This window comes from Balaenoptera physalus (assembly GCF_965194825.1).
Source record: "Balaenoptera physalus genome assembly, chromosome: 10".
Classification (NCBI taxonomy): domain Eukaryota; kingdom Metazoa; phylum Chordata; class Mammalia; order Artiodactyla; family Balaenopteridae; genus Balaenoptera; species Balaenoptera physalus.
In genome coordinates, this window is record NC_138889.1 from 106,813,348 (window position 1) to 106,831,947 (window position 18,600).

The window sequence follows — 18,600 nt, forward strand, 5'->3', positions numbered from 1 at the left end:
CATGCTAGGGGTGTGGGGGGAGAGGAACCCAAATTGGGCAATGCCCTATCCACCCTGGGCCTCAGTTTCCCCGCTGGTCGCTGAGGAGTAGCTCTGGTGGTCTCTTAGTTGACATCTAAGGTTGGCATTATGCGTCCCATCCTCACCCACCCACCACCAAGAGCAGTTGGTGGTTTTGCCATCGCCACCGTCCCTATCTCCTGTTCACCCTCTGCCAACCAAGAGCCAGGAAGAGGGAAAGTTTCATCTGGGGCTTGTCACTCCCTTCAAGTGTCTGCACTGGTGGGGCCCTGAACTGTTGCCTCAGAAGTTTGAGAGGGTCCTGTGGTCGTGCCCTTTCCTAGCATCAGGAGAGATGGGGACACACTCAAAACTGGAGTGGGAGAGGGTTAGGATAAAGGGTGGGGGTGGGAGCTGAAGAATGAGGGCTAGGGTCAGAGGTCAGCCACAGGCCTCAGGGTGGCTGCTGCACCCTCCAGGGCCACCACCAGGATGCTGAGCTGCCTCTTCACCTCAGCCCAGGCTGCAGATCCGGGGCCTGTGTTCATGGCCTTGGAGCAGGCATTGGACAGGCCCGGGAACGTGGCTGCAGAGCCGGTGCGGGGTGCCCAGAGCACATGGCTGACAGGAGAAATGGGGGAGGATCAGGACCATTCAGGGACCAGGAGAGAGGGGAGCTTCAGCCTGGAACAGCTCCTGTATACAGCTAGGCACAAAAGCCCCTCTCCACTGGGGGTGCGAAGAGATATAGGTTCTAGTCCCAGGGTGACCTTCACCGATTTGCCTCCCATCCTTTGAGCCTGACTCTCCAACTGTCTCAAGGGACTGGGTTGTGCTCTAAAGGCCAGCAAAACTGACATTTTCCTCCCTCCGGCGGGTGCCCATTACCCAGCCTCATCTCACTGCACCTCCCAAGAGCTTCAGGAGAGGCTCACCTGTAGTAGCGTTCCTCTGGGAAGGCTCGCGAATTCAGGAAAGCCCGTTCCAAGAGCATCAGCTGGTCATTGAGCATCCGCACCTGCAGGGGGCTGGAGGTGACAGGGCCCTCTGGTCACCCTACAGCCAGCAGCCCAGCTGCCAGCCTGCATCCTGCCCTGTATGCCGCCCTCCCAGACAGCTGCTTGCAGCCCTTGCTCACTCGGGGGTGCCCTTCTGCAGTGCTGATATGTGTTGGCCCAACACCGTGGCTGCCTCCTCAAACTTCTCCACTGCGGTCACCAGAGGTCCTGTGGGGAACAGCCAGCATCTTAGCCCTGGGGATGCAGGGCTCCCCATGCCCCAGTGTTGGGGGGCTCCGTACCCAGGCTGATGTTGTGCTGCTCCAACAGGCCACCAAGGTCCTGCTGGGCAGCCTGCAGAAAGCTGCGGAGGGTCTCGCTGTAGTCACTGACATTAAGAGGCAGGAAGAGGCTGTCACTGAGCCGGAGAAGCACACTACCCGCGGTCTGGGCCACGGCCTGATGGCTGCTGAAACCTTGCAGGAAGGGCGACAAGGCCAGGGCTCAGTCTTCAGCCCATCCTCCTCCAGCCTCAGGATGCCCCTTGCCCTCGTCCTCACCAGGGTCCACAAACTTGTCCACGTAATCAAAGGTGTCAAAGGCTGTGTGGTAGGTAGGGTAGATCCGGGCTGAGGTCTTGCTCTGGGGGAACAAGACCCAGAGGTGACAAGCTTGGGATGGGAAGTGGAAGGAAGTGTACAATGTAGAGACGTTATTTCAATTCAATTGTCACCACATCTGTGAGGAAGGTTCTAGGATTCCTACTTTACAGAGGTGGAAGCAGGCTCAGAGAGGTTAAGTAACCTTCCTGACATCACACAGCTAATAAGTGGCAAAGCTGGGTCAGGTGCCAGTTTCCCATTTCAGATGAAGGAGAAGAACCTGGGGTTTGCAGTCAGACAAGAGGATTCAAATCCCAACTCCACCACTCAAAGAGTGGTGTAGCCATGGAGGGGAGAAAGGGCCTTTTGGAGCATCAAACAGGGAGACAGGCTGGGCACTCTGCATCCCTTATCTCATTTTACCCTCAGACCACCCCTGTTTTATACTGTTATTTATTCTGAGATAAACATTTTAAGATCTCTGGAATCAGGATGCTTCTTACAGTCAGTGTCATCCTGCAACTAACTGACAGTGCTTTTTTTCCCCCCTGAATAGTGCATATCATAACAGTGCATCTTATACTCAGTTGTATCTTAAATTTGATAAAATAACATAGATGAGGGTGAACATGCTCAAGAGAGGTAAAGAAACTTGGCTGAGGTAGCACAGCTACTGAGTGATGGAGCCGGATGCAGTTTGCACTGGAGCGGCCCGAAGGAGAGGAGGGGGCTGGTGGAGCAAGGAACCGGGCTGGGGGATGGAGGGGTGTCCGCTTACCCGGTCATAGGTGTAGGCGATGTCCATGGAGGAGATGCCCAGGAAGTGAATGAAGGGTGCGTAGTCGCTGCCCGCACCCAGAGTGCCCAGGCTGCGGGAAGGAAGATGGTCAGGCTGCAGGGCGCTGGGCCTGCTCACCAGCCCGGAGTCCCCATTCCGGCCCTGGGCTCACCTGGGGACCAGGCCGTACACCGGGCTGCTACGGTTGGAATATCGGATCCAGTTGTCATAGATGCTGAGACTGCTGGGGCCTGGTGCGCGGATCTGAGCGGAGGGGGATCCAGTCTCGGGGCTGGCCCCTCCGCAGGCCCAGCGACCAGGCTGGTCCTCCGCTCTGCCCACCCGACTTTCCAGCCCACGCACAGTCCTGCGGGTCCTACAAGGCCCACCCCGCAGCCTCAGTCCCACCCCCAGCCCCTCTAATAAGTTACCAGCTCCAGCTCCGCCTACCCCGTGTAGCCCCGCCCCGCCCCGACCGTCCTCCTCCCGGCCCAGCTCCCAGCCCCTCCCATTTCCACCTGTTTGGTTGCAGAGAAGATGACGCTTTGGACCGGGGGCGTCCCCTGCGCCCTCAGGGTGGCATTGGCTGTGAGGGGATCCGAGAAAGACTCTCTTCGGGCCCCGCCCTTTCGTTTCCCTCCTCCCCGAGTAAGCCCAGCCGCCCCTCATACCAAACACCGAGATGTCCACGTTGATGTAGGCTACGGCGCGCTCCTGCAGCTTGCTGAAGAGCTCCTGCAGGTGGATGGGACCCCGTCAGCCCCGCGCTGCCCTGCCCCGGAAATCCCCTCGAGCGCCGAGCTGCGGGGCTCGCTCACCTCCGTGAACTCTGTGGAGCCGATGAGCCCAAACTCCTCTGCCCCCCAGCTCGCAAACACGATTGATCTTCGGGGACGCCAGGTGCCTGGGGAGGGGGATAAAGGGCTGGAGGGCAAGATCCCTCGGATCCTGGGGTGGCTTAGGGGGAAGGTTGGGGATGTGGAGGGGAGGGAGGGCTGGAACGGGCGGGGCACAGGCGACTGGAGGTAGGTCCTGGCACCTCCCTGGCCAAGCCTTCCCTGAGGCTCCATCCTCCTTTTACCAGCGCCCCTCCTCTGCTGTGAAACCCCCCCCCCCAACATTGTCGCCAACACCGATCTGCCTCCGTCAGGTGGTCCCTTCTGCCAGAATGCCCTATCCCCCTCTTCTCTCTGGCTATGCTGATCAGAGGTCCCCCAACTCTCTCCTCCATGCATCCTGTGCAAAACTCTCCCCTAATCGCCTTCACTTGGTGATGATACATTCACATTCTCCTTAGAGCGTTATCCAGATTGAGCCAAATCCGTACAACACGTCATGAGGGACAGACTATGACTGTCTCCATTGAGGAAACTGAGCCATAGAGAAGTTTAATGACTTGCCAGGATTACACAGCTGGTAGGCAGCAGAGCCAGGGTTCAAATCCAAGGCCTGGCTCCAGAGTCCAGGGGCTTAACCAATGCCCCACATTGCTTCTCATAGCCTCCCGCAGCCTGGCTTCCATCTCCAGTCTCTGTGCCCTCGCTGCTCTTGCCACAGGCCTCAGCCACCTCCCGGAAGCCTCCGAGGTCCTTGCTTGCCCCCTCACCTCCTTCAGACTCCCCTTCCCCCTCCATGGCACTATGGGCTCCTGGCTGTGCTCCCATCTCTGGATGCAACTCAGTCCCCTTTGATCATTCCTCATCTTTTTGTTTTAAACCAAAAATTTTTAAGTATAGGGACTTCCCTGGTGGCCCAGTGGTTAAGACTCTGCGCTTCTAATGCAGGGGGCCTGGGTTCGATACCTGGTGAGGGAACTAGATCCCGCATGCTGCAACTAAAAGATACTGCGTGCCACAACTAAGACCCGGTGCAGCCAAATAAATAAAATTAAAAAAAAATTTTTAGGGCTTCCTTGGTGGTGCAGTGGTTGAGAATCCGCCTGCCAATACAGGGGACACGGGTTCGAGCCCTGGTCTGGGAAGATCCCACATGCCGCGGAGCAACTGGGCCCGTGAGCCACAATTACTGAGCCTGCGCGTCTGGAGCCTGTGCTCCGCAGCAAGAGAGGCCGCGATAGTGAGAGGTCCGCGCACCGCGATGAAGAGTGGGCCCCGCTCGCCGCAACTAGAGAAAGCCCTGGCACAGAAACGAAGACCCAACACAGCCAAAAATAAATAAATTAATTAATTAATTAAAAAAAATTTTTTTTTAAATTTTATTTATTTATTTTTGGCTGTGTTGTGTCTTCATTGCTGCGCACAGTCTTTCTCTAGTTGCAGCGAGCAGGGGCTACTCTTCGTTGCAGTGTGCAGGCTTCTCATTGAAGTGACTTCTCTTGCTGCAGAGCACGGGCTCTAGGTGCGCGGGCTCTAGAGCGCAGGCTCGATAGTTGTGGCGCACGGGTTTAGTTGCTCCGTGGCCTGTGGGATCCTCCCGGACCAGGGCTCCAACCTGTGTCCCCTGCATTGGCAGGCAGATTCTTAACCACTGTGCCACCAAGGAAGCCCTAAAAATTTTTTTTAAGTATAAAATGATACATGCTTGCAATGAAAAATTCCCATTTTTTTCTGTCAAAAATGCATAAGATGAATCTAATCAGACAAACCCAAATTGAGGGACAGTCAACAAATAAAATATCAGGATCATGAAAGAAAGAACAGCTAAGAAACTATTACAAACGACCCATGCAACTACTACATGTGCAACGTGTGATCCTGGATTGGTTCTTGGACCAGAAATTTCTTTTGCTCTAAAAGTTATTGGAACAGGGGCTTCCCTGGTGGTGCAGTGGTTAAGAATCCGCCTGCCGGGTTTCCCTGGTGGCACAGTGGTTAAGAATCCGCCTGCCAATGCAGGGGTTCGAGCCCTGGTCCGGGAAGATCCCACATGCCGCAGAGCAACTAAGCCCATGTGCCACAACTACTGAGCCTGCGCTCTAGAGCCCGCGAGCCACAACTGCTGAGCCCACGTGCCACAATTACTGAAGCCCGTACACCTAGAGCCCTTGCTCCCCAACAAGAGAAGCCACCGCAATGAGAAGCCCGTGCACCGCAACGAAGAGTAGCCCCCGCTTGCCTCAACTAGACAAAGCCCGCGTGCAGCAACGAAGACCCAATGCAGCCAAAAGTAAATAAAATAAATTTATAAAAAAAAAAAAAGAATCCTCCTGCCAATGCAGGGGACACAGGTTGGAGCCCTGGTCCGGGAGGATCCCACATGCTGCGGAGCAACTAAGCCTATGCGCCACGACTACTGAGCCTGTGCTCTAGAGCCCGCGAGCCACAACTACTGAGCCCATGCACCACAACTACTGAAGCCCGCACGCGTAGAGCCCGTGCTCTGGAACAAGAGAAGCCACCGCAATGAGCAGCTCGCGCACCGCAACAAAGAGTAGCCCCCACTCACCGCAACTAGAGAAAGCCCACGCGCAGCAACGAAGACCCAATGCAGCCACAAAAGTAAAATTAAATAAATAAAGTACTTTGCCCATTTAAAAACAAATAAAACAAAAGTTTTCAGAACAATTGGCAAAACTGTTAATTTCCTGATTCTGAGCATTGCACTGTGGTTAGGAAAGAAAATGTCCTTATTTTAAGGAAATATACAGCTCTGCCACCTGGTCCAGCTGCTCCTTCCCACATGCTGTGCCCTCCACCTGGATCTCCACCCTTACCGCTCCCAGAACTGCCACCTCCCTGAGCTCTGGCTTGCATCTGGAAAGCCTGGTAGATATTTTTCCTTATAGCACGTTTCACAGTTGTCATTGCAGCATGAACCCTGGTGTTCACTGGGGGATGTCCAGTGCCTAGAACTGGCCTGGCACATAGTAGCCATGGGGGACATATGTGTTGAGTTGACGATTGTCCGTCACCCCTGCCTCAACTGGGCTGAGACTCCCTGAGGGCAGAGCCTGGGCACTGCCTCGCTCGAGGCCACATCTGGCCTCGCTTCATTGGAGGGGCCCAGGAAACCCTCAGAAGGTATTGCACAAGTTCCCTGTACCACACTGGGCTACTCGAGCGAGGCCAGGGCTGGTGTCCATGGATGTCTGCCCCCAGGGCCCTCAAGCTTCGCCCAAGTGGGCACTGGAGAATGAGAGAGAGGAGGGGGGACAGGACGCCCAAAAGCTCAGGGAGGACTGGGCTGGAGGCGACCTCCTGGGGAGAGAGTCCCTGGACCAGGGGAGCAGGATCAGCTCACCCTTCTTCAGCAGAGTCCCCAGGACGCGGGAGAGCTCCAGGAGGACAGCAGTGCCACTGCTGGGGTCCACGGCCCCGTGAACCCAGCTGTCCCGGTGGTTTCCATACAGCACGTAGCGGTCTGGCGGGAGGAGCAGAGTCAGACACCCAAGAGGAGGAGCCAGGGTGGGCAGAGGGGGTGTGGTCAGGGGCGCTCAGAGCAGGACCGGGTCCTGGGGGCGCAGGCAGCAGTGAGGAGGCGCTCACCAGGCTCCACGGCCCCGCGGATGATCCCCAGGACGTTGGAGGAGTTCCGCAGCTCCAGGCGGTTGTAGACACTCACGTTCACCTGGCTGGGGGAGCGTAGGGATGTTAGGAGTCTTCCCCTCCACCAATGTGGGAGAAACTGAGGCCCAGAGCAGGAAAGGGACCTGGCAAGGTCACTTGCCCAGAAATACCGGGAGAGACAGCGAGGCTAGAGCCCAGCTCTGCTGATTCCAATTCTCCTTTGTAGTCACTCACTTATTGGATACCTGGTGTATGCCAGTAGCGTACCAGGCTCTGGGCGATGACTGAGATAGACATGGACCCCACCCTCGTGGGGCCTCCCTCTCCTGAGGAAGTGAACAACTGCAGGCAGTGAAGGGGCTCGGGAGGACACTGACGGGTACCTGGTGGCAGGTGGGGAGGTTAGTGCGGGCCAGGAATGACAGAGCGTGGGGAGGGATGTTCCCATCAGCAGGAACAGCAAGTGCAGAGGCCCTGATGTGGGAAGGAGCTTGGTGTGTTCAAGAGAGGGGGCGGCTGGAGAATGGAGGTCCAAGATGAGGTGGGGGGGGACCCCACAGGGCCTTGTGGGGCACGCAGCTGTTTCACAGGCTTTCCCAAAGACAAGACAGATATTCTGGAATCAGGGAGGGGTTGGGAGACAGGAGAAAGGGAAAGGCCAGGCCTTGAAGTGAGCAGAGAGGAAACCAGGGGCAAGGAAGCATAACAAGGGAAGAGAAGGGGAGCGTTGGGGGAGGAGGGGGCCCCATCTCACCTGCTTGCTGGGAAGATACCATCAGAACGGAAGCCGGGCCCCAGCTTGTAGTCACAGCTCAGGGCTCCCTGCCAGGCAGCCGGGGCTGAGGTTCCCTGGAGGTTGCTGGGGAGGAGGGGGAGGCCCATCAGAGCAAATATGGGTGCGGGGGTTGAAGTTTGGGGGCCGCTGGAGAGTGGGCAGGGGACCCCAGGGCAAAAGCTCACCAGAGAAGGACTTCTGCATCCTTGAAGCCAATGGGCTGAGTGGGAATTGGGGGAAATCCTGGGGCACTGTCAGAGTCCAGGCGGAAGGAGGAGGGGTTGGCTGGAAGGTAAGGAGTCAGGGGGTCCCCAAAATACTCAAAGTAGGAGCCTCGCTCCACCCCCGAGGGAGGAAGGCCCCAGGAGTGCGGGAAGGTCTCGTTCGGCAAGCTTTTCCCGTCGTTGATATCTGCAGGGTCCGTGTACACCAGCACCCCAGCCACCCCATACTTGGCAGCATTCACAGCCTGTAGAAGGCAGAGGAGACTGTGTTTAGGGGAGGGGCGAGAAGGGGGCACATCTTGTTCCTCTTCCTCCCTCCCTCACTGTGGAAGCCAGGACAGATCTGTCTTCCCACCGGCAAGATGATACTTACACAAGTCATTTGTTGCCGTGCTGCTTGAGACAGCAAAAGACTGTTGAGCCTAGGCAATGGCTCATCAATCGGGTCATTAAATAAACTGAGGTACCCTACAGTGGAGTACTATGCAGCTGTATAAAAGAAGGAGGATGTGCTCCTAAACCCATGTTCATATGAGCCCTGTTCATAGTAGCCAAAAGGTGGAAACAACCCAACTGTCCATCACTGATGAATGGATAAGAAAAACCTAGTATATAACGTGCAAAGGAATATTACTCAGTCTTAAAAAGGAGTGAAGTTCTGATACATCAATGAACTTTGAAAACATTATGCTAAGTGAAATAAGCCAGACACAAAAGGACAAATATCACGTGATTCCTCTTATGTGAGGTACCTAGATGAGGCAAATTCATAGAGACAGAAAGTCAAATAGAGGTTACCACGGGCTGCAGAGGGAGAATAAGGGAGTTAGTGTTTAATGGGTACAGAGTTTCATTTGGAACCATGAAAGCATTCTGGAAATGGATAGTAGTGATGATTGCACAATATTGTGAATATCCTTAATGCCATTGCACTGTACATTTAAAAAATGGTTAACCTGGTAAACTGGTAAAATATATGTTATATATATTTTAGGACAGTAAAAACAAAACAGTACATTAAAAAGAAAAAAAATCAAGGACAGAGTTTATGTACCAATTAAGAATGATCTCCAGGATGTATTAAGGTGAAAAAAACATAGCTCAGAGCAGTATTGTATGCTACTTTTATATAAAAGGAGAAGTAAGTAAGAATATATCTTCATATGTTCTTCTTCCCAAAGAAACTCTGGATACATATCCCATAAACAAACAAACAAGCTACCTTTTGGGAGGATGGCATTATGAGAAAACTTTTTCACTCTGTACTTTTTTTTTTTTTAAACTGGAAGTTTCATAATCTGTATAATTCCACCACGCCTGTTCCCCTTTCTTTTCTTCTCTTTTCTTTCCATTTTTTTACCTCCAGCTCTTATCATGGGCACATCTTTTATTTATGTATTTATTTTACTTCTTTTTAAATTGTGATAAAGTACACATAACATGAAATTTACTATCTTAACCATTTTAAAGCATACAGTTCAGTGGCATTAAGTATATTCCTACTATTGTGCTACCATCACCTCCATTCACCTCCAGAACTCTCTTCATTTTGCAGATTTGAAACTCTGGACCCACTAAAGACTAACTCCCTAGTCCCTGCTCCCACTCTATACCTCTTTATTTTTAAAATAAATAAGTAAGTAAACACTTAAAAAAACACAGACATGTAACCCTCAGTCAAAATTTTGTGTTGAAAAGAAGCAAGTTGTTGAGGAGGGGACAGCAGGAGGGATTTAAGTCAAATGTTCAGAAGAACTACTTCACAGGAGGACTTAGACTTCCAGAATATCAAAGCTGAAAAATTTGCCCAATTCCTTTATTTCCCAAGGCTTAGGGAGGTTAGGGGAGATATCCAAGGTCACACAGCACCTAAGTGTTCTTTGGGCCAATCAATGGGCTAGAGCCTGGCTGGGCAGAGTGCCAAAGCAGGCCATTGGTGGGTGGAAGGAGTCCTTCACCCTCTCCTGCCCCGAGCCCAGGGCTGGCCTACCCCTCAGCCCTGCTCCATCCCCTTCCCCTGCACATCCTCCTGCCCACTGCCAGCCCCCCTCCCCACCCAGCCCCTTGCACTGGGGGCTGCTGCTTACCTTAGCCCTGCGCCCTACACCCCCATAGCGGGTCAGGACGATGCTATCTTGGAGTTTGATGCCCTGATGGTGTAGCTCCATGAAGTCTTCTTCCGAGCCCCGGTTGGCATAGACGAGGAGGCCCTGTTCCCCAGAGAAGGTGACCCTTAGAGCCAGGCCCAGGAAAGAAGGGGAAAGGCTGAGTGGCAGGAGGAAGGATTTAGATTCTGTCCCCCAACCTCGCCTAGAGCTTATAAGCTCCCCAAGACAAAGTCACACCTGGTTTGCTCTGTGTCCAGGTACCCTGTATCAGGTCTGGCTTTGAGCAGGGCCCATTAGTGTTTGTTGAATGACTAAGTGATGGGCAAAAGGAGTCGTAGTGGAGTGTGGAAGCAAGTAAATTCTGGGTGGGGCTGAGCCCCAGTTGAGGCGCTTTTCTTCAACTGCCCCTGGGTCAGAATGGGAGCAGCTGGGGTAGGAGCCAGCGGGAGCTGGGCCATGGCAGTGGGGAGGGGGTGTCCCAGGCCCACCTGCGGGGTCCCGGGGGGAGCATAGGCAGCATACGGTGGCACCACATTGGGGTCCCCCTGCTCCCCAGTCAGGTTCTCTTCACTTCGTTGGGAGGAGAAGAGGATGTCCCCAGCAGGACCCACTGTGGAGAGAGGGCAGTGTCCGGGCTGGGCCCGGCAGCTCCCCCGGCCCACAGGCCTCCCCAGGCCAGAGCAGGACCTCACCAACATCCACACGGTTGGGCTGCTCCTGGCTGGGGAAGGACAGCAGCACTTCGTACTCAGAGGTCCCTGCTGAGTCCAGGCCCGACTCCGGGTCCTGCCAGCGCTGCAGTAGCAGCTGCACCAGCGCCTCATCCCGGGGGCTGGTGGCCAGGTGCGGCTCCTTGGAGAGTTCCCTGCAGGGTGGGCAGAGGGAGGGGTGGGCCCAGGGTCAGGGAGGAGCCTCTGGCAAACAGGAGGGGCATATGGGCAGGCCTCTCACCTAAGGTTCTCCCGGATCCTGCTGGCATCGAGCTGTCCCATGACAGCCTCAAGGATCTCCAGGTCCAGGTCCTGGGAGGCTGAGGCACTGGGGGCTGGCAGGTCAGTCCCCTTGGGGATGGCATAGTGGCCCAGGATGATCCCCAGCCCCAAGAGGGCAGCGGCCCCCAGCACCCCTCCTAGCACCTTCACGCACTGCATCCTGCGGAGTCTTGGCCAGCTGCTGTGGCTCCTTATAGATGGGGTGTCAGGTCCAGTTAACCATTACCTAATAGGTGGCCCTGCCCTTTGGCCACTAGCTGGCAGGGAAAGTAAGGGAGTGTCCTGCAGGAAGGGCCAAGAGCTCTTCACATCCAGCTCGATTTCTGCAACATTCACTTGGAAGAGACCTCCAAGGGGCATCAAATCCATACGTGGACGCTGAGGCTTGGAGAGGGACAAAGTTTCACCCACGGTCTCCCAGTAGGAGAGGCCAAGGTAGGACTAGAACTCAGCCCCTGTCTCCCGAGCGGGGCTGGGCCTGCTGCCCGCCATCCCTGCCCCTGTTTCCCTGGTGTCATTCCATCTCCAGCACATCCAGCCCTGGCTACTGGACTGGGTTTTAAGTTCAAATCCCATCCTTTGCTAGAGTAAGTTGTGTGACCTTAGGCAATTCACTTAACTTCTCTGAGCCTGTTTTCTTAGCTGTAAAATGGGATAATAGAACCTATTTCACAAAACTGTGGTGCTGTTTTCATTAAACAAGGCCACATCTGTAAAAATGTCTAGCGTGGTGTTGGGCCCATAGTAGGAACTCAGTACATTTTAGCCACTCCTACCTCATCTGACCCCTTAAAATGCTAAGCCTAGAGCTAAGGGAAGAAGAGGGACTCAGAAGAATTCTCTGTAACTATCCTGCAGGGGTTCCAGTTTATGGGAGGAAGTGGGACTCTTAGAAAAGGAGACTGGGGACTTCCCTGGTGGCGCAGTGTTTAAGAGTCCGCCTGCCAACACAGGGGACACGGGTACGAGCCCTGGTCCAAGAAGGTCCCATATGCCGCAGAGCAACTAAGCTTGCGAGCCCCCACTACTGAAGCCCATGTGCCTAGAGCCCGTGCTCCGCAACAAGAGAAGCCACCGCAATGAGAAGCCCACGCACTGCAACAAAGAGTAGCCGTCACTCGCTGCAACTAGAGAAAGCCCGCGTGCAGCCACAAAGACACAACGCAGTCAAAAAGTAAATTAAATTAAAAGAAAAAAGAAAGGAAGACTGTTCTAGAGGACAGAGCCGGAGAAGCACACTTTCTTGACAAGCTGACCTCCATCCCCTGACCCTACCAGGAATCCATCCATCTATTCATCCATCCATCTATTCATTCATCCATCCATTCATTCATCCATCCATTCATTTATTCACTCCTTCACTCATACCTGAAAGCATCTTTCAGTTATTCAGCCCTATGCCACATCCATGCCAGGCCCTGGGGAAGCCAAGGTGCCCAGGAACTCAAGTCTAGCAGGGGAGTCAGATAGGCTTTGGGTTCAACCATGTGGTAAGCGCCCCTATAGAGGGAGGACCGACATGCTCCCAGTGGAGAGAATGACAAATTCTGTCCAGAAGGGAACACTTGAGGGGAATCTTCCAAGGATGAGAAGGCATTCAGCACGCAGAGAAGGCAAGGGGCAGGCCATCCTTACAGATGGCCTGGCATGTATAAGGGCTGAGAGGGAGAGGGAGCCTCCAAGTACTCGGTATAAGCCTCTTTCAGACTTCATAGACAGCCAGGCCGGGCTGGGAAGGTCTCTGGGGCTCAAGTGTGACTCCTTCCACCTGCCATGGCCTATCCTGCCTTGGGATTCTGCCCAGCCAGCCTGCAACCCATTGGAGTTTTTTTGTTTGTTTGTTGTTTAAATATTTATTTATTTATTTATGTGGCTACATTGGGTCCTAGTTGCGGCACATGGGCTTCTCCAGTTGCGGCACGCCGGCTTCTCTCTAGTTGTGGCACGCGGGCTCTCTCGTTGTGGCGTGTGGGCTCCAGAGTGCGCAGGCTCAGTAGTTGCGGCGTGCGGGCTTAGTTGCCCCTCAGAATGTGGGCTCTTAGTTCCCCAACCAGGGATAGAACCCGCATCCCCTGCATTAGAAAGCGGATTCTTAACCACTGGACCACCAGGGACGTCCCCAGGCTGCAAACCATTGTTTGGCCCAAAGATGCCTGGAAATCTGGGGGAGCTGGGCATGGTAGACTTTGTGTGTGCACGTGTGTGTGTGTGTGTGTGTGTGTGTGTGTGTGTGTGTGTGTGTGTGTGATTTCACAGCACCCTCTCAGAGCAGCCCCCTTCCTACTGCTTGCAGCCCCATTCACCTGCACCACCGTACCCACGTCCCCTTGTGCTGGTTGGGAGGGTTAGCATGTTAGCGTGGCAGGACTAGGGGTAGGGTATAGTGTGATCAGGGACTTCAGGAAGGTGCACCAGAAAGCCACAGTCCTTGCAGAGCTGATTATCAGCACCCAGGGTATAATCTTATCAGAAGGCCATCAGTGTGGGGAGCACACACATTCCTTACGAGGGCACAGGAGGACATCCACCACCAGGCAGCCAGCCAGACACCAAGCTCAGCTGATAAGCTGAGGAACAGACATGGTGATGACACCATGAGGCAGCAGCTCCATGGTCCTGCCCCACCCTCTCCTGGAAGGAACATGTGAAGCCACAGACATGACATCTGGACAAGAGCGTGTGACATCTGAGTGGGTGACACCGGAGAACTCTGGCTCAGGCTGTTGGAATCAGCTGATGTCTATGCTGCTGTAGGCACCAGCCAATAACTCGATCAATCTTTTGTCCCCTTCTTGGCTGGGAAGATCGTACGGCCCCTCCCTGAACGTTTTGGACTGTGAGCGTTGATGGAAATCCCTTCAGGGAGCTAACGCATTTGATTTCCTTTTTGTCTTCCCACCTCGCTCCCTCCATCACTCGGACTTGGAGAGTTCTTCCACCCCTCCAGACAGCCGGTCCTTTGGCGCTAGCTCCTTTCCACTCTCCCTCACCTCCCACGTGTGCTTTCCTCCCTCCTCGCCCAGCCTGAGTCCCTTGCAAACCCTCTCCACCCCCTTGACCCTCTCTGTTTTGGTCACATTCACTGCAAAACCCCCGACCTGGTTACATCTGCCCCTCCACCTACTCTGCACCTGCACCCTTGACCCTGAATATGCCTGTGGAGTCAGATGACCTCACTCATCTCGCTTTAAGTTTACGATCCTAGACCTCGAACAGGCCCTCAGTACTGCCCGACAGTCCTACCGTCCTTCCCCGGTCCACGCTCCCTCCCGCACTTCTAGATGGCGGTTGCACATCCCCTCCTCTCTTCTCAAGCCTCCAACACATTCTCCTCCACCCTCACGCTCCGCTGATGACCGTGCTTCCTACTTCACTGAGAAAATCAGAGGGAACGTCACCGTGATGTGTGATCCACACGCCTGTCCGAGGCGGCCTCTCCCCTGTGCAGAGCCCACCCCCTCGCTGCTCAAGGATGTGGCCCCACAAGTCTCCCTGCCTTTAGTGGATCACTTCCATCCACCTAAAGCACCTGTTTATGGTGTTTAATACCATCTTTTAAAAAAATCGCTCAATTCCACTCGCTCCTCTAGGAACCGTCCCATTTTTCTGTCCCCTTTTATGATAAAACTCCTCAGAAGAGTGGACCATGCTGGTCTCCAGATCCTCTCCTCCTGTCCTTCTTTTTTTTTTTAATTTATTTATTAAGTTATTTATTTTTGGCTGCGTTGGGTCTTCATTGCTGCGCGCGGGCTTTCTCTAGTTGCGGCGAGCGCGGGCTACTCTTTGTTGTGGTGCACGGGCTTCTCACTGCGGTGGCTTCTCTTGTTGCGGAGTACGGGCTCTAGATGCACAGGCTTCAGTAGTTGTGGCTCGCGGGCTCTAGAGCGCAGGCTCAGTAGTTGTGACGCACGGGCTTAGTTGCTCCGTGGCATGTGGGATCTTCCCGGACCAGGGCTTGAACCCGTGTCCCCTGCATTGGCAGGCGGATTCTTAACCACTGTGCCACCAGGGAAGCCCTCCCGTTCTTTCTTGAGGCTGCTCCATTCAGGCTTTACTCCACTAAAATTACTCTTGAAAACGTCCACTTTGCTCCATGTTGCTGGATCCAGTGGTCAGTTCTGTCCTCTCTTCTTACTTGATCCGGCAGCAGCGCTGGTCACAGCTGATCAAGCGTCCTTGGATCGCTTCTCTAGCTACACCCATTTCCCAAGCGATCTCCTGACTGTAAATTCCACTGTGGCCCCTCCCTCAGGTCCTCCATATCTCTGCTCAAATGTCACTTCTGCACGAGTGCCACTTTCTCTAAATTGTGTTCCTTCACCTCCCTCAGGCTTCCTCTCCGTCTCCCGCTTCATTTTTCTCCATTGCATCTATCACTATCTGACATTAATTATTCCTTATCTCCCCTCCTAGAATGTAAGTTCTACTGGGGCCTGGATCTTTGTTTTATTCATCGCTGAATCTCCAGAGCCAAGAGCAGTGCCTGGCACGTAGGAGGCACTCAACAAGTACTTGTAGAATGGATGAAAAACTGACCCAAACGAGTTCAGTTCCTCCACCCTGGGCATTCATACAGCTGTCTGATATTTAAGGAGTGTCCAGGGCAACCACAAGGGATACAAAAGGTGGGCACAGAACTCCTGGGAAACAGACCCCATCAGAACAAGCCTCAACAGGATTGCTGAGCCAGCCATGGGTGGGAGCCTGCATAGCACAGGGGCTGTGGGATTTAACAGACCTCTAGGGCAGGATCTTTCTGAAGGATGATTCCCCGGGACGGAGGGTGACGCTGCCAGGCTGCAGGACAGGGGCCACCTTCTCGGGCAGGAATAGCTGGACCTTTAGGCTGGGCAGGAGTGGGGAGCCTGCTGGGAGCCTCTAGAGGTACCCCAACCCACTTCCACTGGGCCTCCGAAGCCAGTCGGAGGTTTGGGTAGATCCACTGGAGGTTGGCTTCAGAAGAGAGATGGGACCATGCGGACACAAGAGGCTGATTTGCCAACCTGGCCCCAGAGCCTTGATGGCATAGAGGCTGGAAGATCTGGCACAGCTTGTGACGGACACAGTAGCCAGCTTTGACTAGTAGTTCTGGGGGAAATGTGTGTCTGAGTAATGCCCTGAGGCCCACACAGCTTTGCCTTGGGACTTCCCCTTGAGAAGGGCTTCCTGACTGGGCTGCAGAATTGCAGGGACGTGGCATCAACAGGAGTGGTTGTAGGGACTGAGCTCGGGGCAATGCTGGGGCCCTGGGCTGCTGGGCTGTGGCCAGGATGCATTTGGGACATCTGTCAGCACTTCTGTGGTTTAGACATAACTGGGGAGGGGGCTCTGTAACCGTCTCCATTTCCTGCAACCAAGCAGCGTGGATGTCGCCACACGTGCCTGCTTTCCCAGGCTGAGGTGCTGGAGGCTTTCAGAAAAAACTCTTTTTTTAAAAAAAATAAATCGTGGATTATTTATACAGCAATAAAAGAACAAACTACATTTACATACTCTCACCTGTAGCAACATGGATGAATCTCACAAACGTAAAGATGAGCAAATGAAGCCCGACACAAAAGATAATATATTGTAGAATTCCATTTATATGAAGATTCAACTCATATGAATTTATATGATGTATATTAGTTATAGACTGTTGGAGGAGGTCATTGAGAGGACGTGACTGCCAGTTGACCCGTGAGCTGGACCGGGGCAATTAGGGGCTCCTCGCCCCTCCCCTGTCTCAGAATGTCAGCTCTGCCCCACAGTTCCCACACTAGGAGCTGTTTTAAGGACGCAGCCTTGAGAGAGTAAGGTGATGTTGAGACCATCTGGACTGAATACCTGACCAAACCCAGTTAAAGCCTCTATATAAATTTTCAGGATTCTGGCAGGTGGGTGCAGGGATCTACTCGTCTTTTGGAGTCCAAGACAAGCCTTGTATATAAGTTCCTTTGCTTACCAAAACTGCCACCTATCTTGCCAAGGGTGGGGGGGCAGGTGGAGAAGGGATGGACTGGGAGTATGGGATTAGCAGATGCAAATTATTATTATATATAGAATGGATAAACAACAAGGTCCTACTCTATAGCACAGGAACTATATTCAATATCCTGTGATAAAACCAGCCTAAGGCAGACACTCCCCACTGTCCAGGTTATAACCTGGTGCCAGCAGAGACTTCACAGGGAAGACAGAGCTGTTTCAATTATGTATGTCTTCTGTAGAGGGGATTACTGAGACAGGGAAGAAAAGTGCAAGAATTGGTCGCTGGTGCTACATGGTGGCAGCTTTGACATTTCTCTGGCTTCTACTTTATTTTTTAAATATTTACGATTCTCACCTGCCCTAATCCAATATTTATAAAAGAGGCAGTCTAGAGAAAAAAAAAAAATATATATATATATATCTCCTGTAATAAACCATATGGAAAAGAATATGAAAAAGAATATATATATGTATAACTGAATTACTTTGTTGTATAGAAATTAATACAACATTGTAAAACAACTATACTTCAATAAAATAAAAATTTAAAAACCTGCCACCTATCAAATGGAACCATGCTGATGACTGTATCTTGGTGATAGAAGCCCTTAAGTGCTTAAATTGATTTAATCATTTAGCTGTTGGTCCAGCTATCGCCCTCAATCTCAGTATCAGATGATTCCCTTCAGGAGAATAGCAAGATGGCTGTACAGCTGGGTCACTGGTTGGCTAGGCCACTGGTCAAGAACCAATCAGGGAGAGGCCTGGGAGCCCTGGAGCCATCCAGGGGAGGAGGGTAGGGTCTTGGGAGAGGAGGAGAGCTCAGCTCAGCCTAAAGCTGTGACCAACTCAAACCTTCACTAATAAAGTGTGTCATCAGTTTTTGGCCTGGGCAAGGTCCCACGGGTCTGGTGTAAGTCAAACCAGGTCTGACAAGGGGCCACACACCTGGATTTCCATCCTCTTGGCTAGTGTCCCCCCTGTGGTGGGTATAAGGCAGAAAGATGGTCACAGTTCTTTCCATGTCATATTAGAGGATTCTGCCCAGTAAATAATACCACCCTGAGGGTTAATGGGGCTTTGCAAAAAATTGCCCTATAGCATATTGACTGATTTTGTATCTGATTTAGCAATCTTATTTCAGGTTTCCTTCCCTTTTTCCCCCTTGAATATATATATATATATATAAATATGTGTGTGCCACTTTCTTGTATCCTCCTTTAAAGTGGCTTTGTCATCTTGCTGGCTCTGTCATCTCCCTCATTAGGGAGTTAAAAAAAAAATCTAAAGCACATTCCTTGTCTAGTTGTATGGGAATTATTTCTAAGTTTTTGAATAGTCTACCTATACATTCTCTGTGTATCTCTGTCTCTCTTTCTCTCTCTCTCTCTCTCTCTCTCTCTCTCGTTACATCAGTAATCAGGGGATGCTTAGAAAGGCTCCCTGGGGCTGGACAGAGTCTGAGGGCAGCAAGGCTGATGGGCGCAAGCCTTGAGGGCCTGTCGGTGGCCAGGGCACAGTGACCACAGCTGGATACTCAGGCCTATGGATGGGGTGGTGGGGGGATCTATGACCCAGGACAGGGAGAGCCCCATTGGTGAAGGGAAGCAGGTCTCAAGGGAGGCCCCAGGAGGCCCTAGCTGCAGGTGGGAGCGGGAATTCAGATTCCAGAAGCACCTCCAGGTCT

The 18,600-nt window shown here is 53.0% G+C and overlaps 1 protein-coding gene across 1 annotated transcript; it reads right to left on the reverse strand.

Annotated features, from left to right (window-relative positions):
* Positions 1-64: 64 nt before the first annotated feature.
* Positions 65-13,080, reverse strand: NAALADL1 (N-acetylated alpha-linked acidic dipeptidase like 1). Its single transcript, XM_082476978.1, has 18 exons — positions 10,903-13,080; positions 10,644-10,816; positions 10,440-10,561; positions 9,931-10,053; positions 7,805-8,088; positions 7,599-7,703; positions 6,824-6,909; positions 6,579-6,698; positions 3,197-3,282; positions 3,050-3,113; positions 2,897-2,964; positions 2,551-2,642; positions 2,379-2,469; positions 1,559-1,640; positions 1,301-1,474; positions 1,139-1,226; positions 936-1,028; positions 65-621 (listed from the first exon to the last, which is right to left on the reverse strand). Exons 1-18 carry the CDS (start codon positions 11,100-11,102, stop codon positions 435-437), a joined length of 2,238 nt encoding a protein of 745 aa, XP_082333104.1. The 5' UTR covers positions 11,103-13,080; the 3' UTR covers positions 65-434.
* Positions 13,081-18,600: the final 5,520 nt, after the last annotated feature.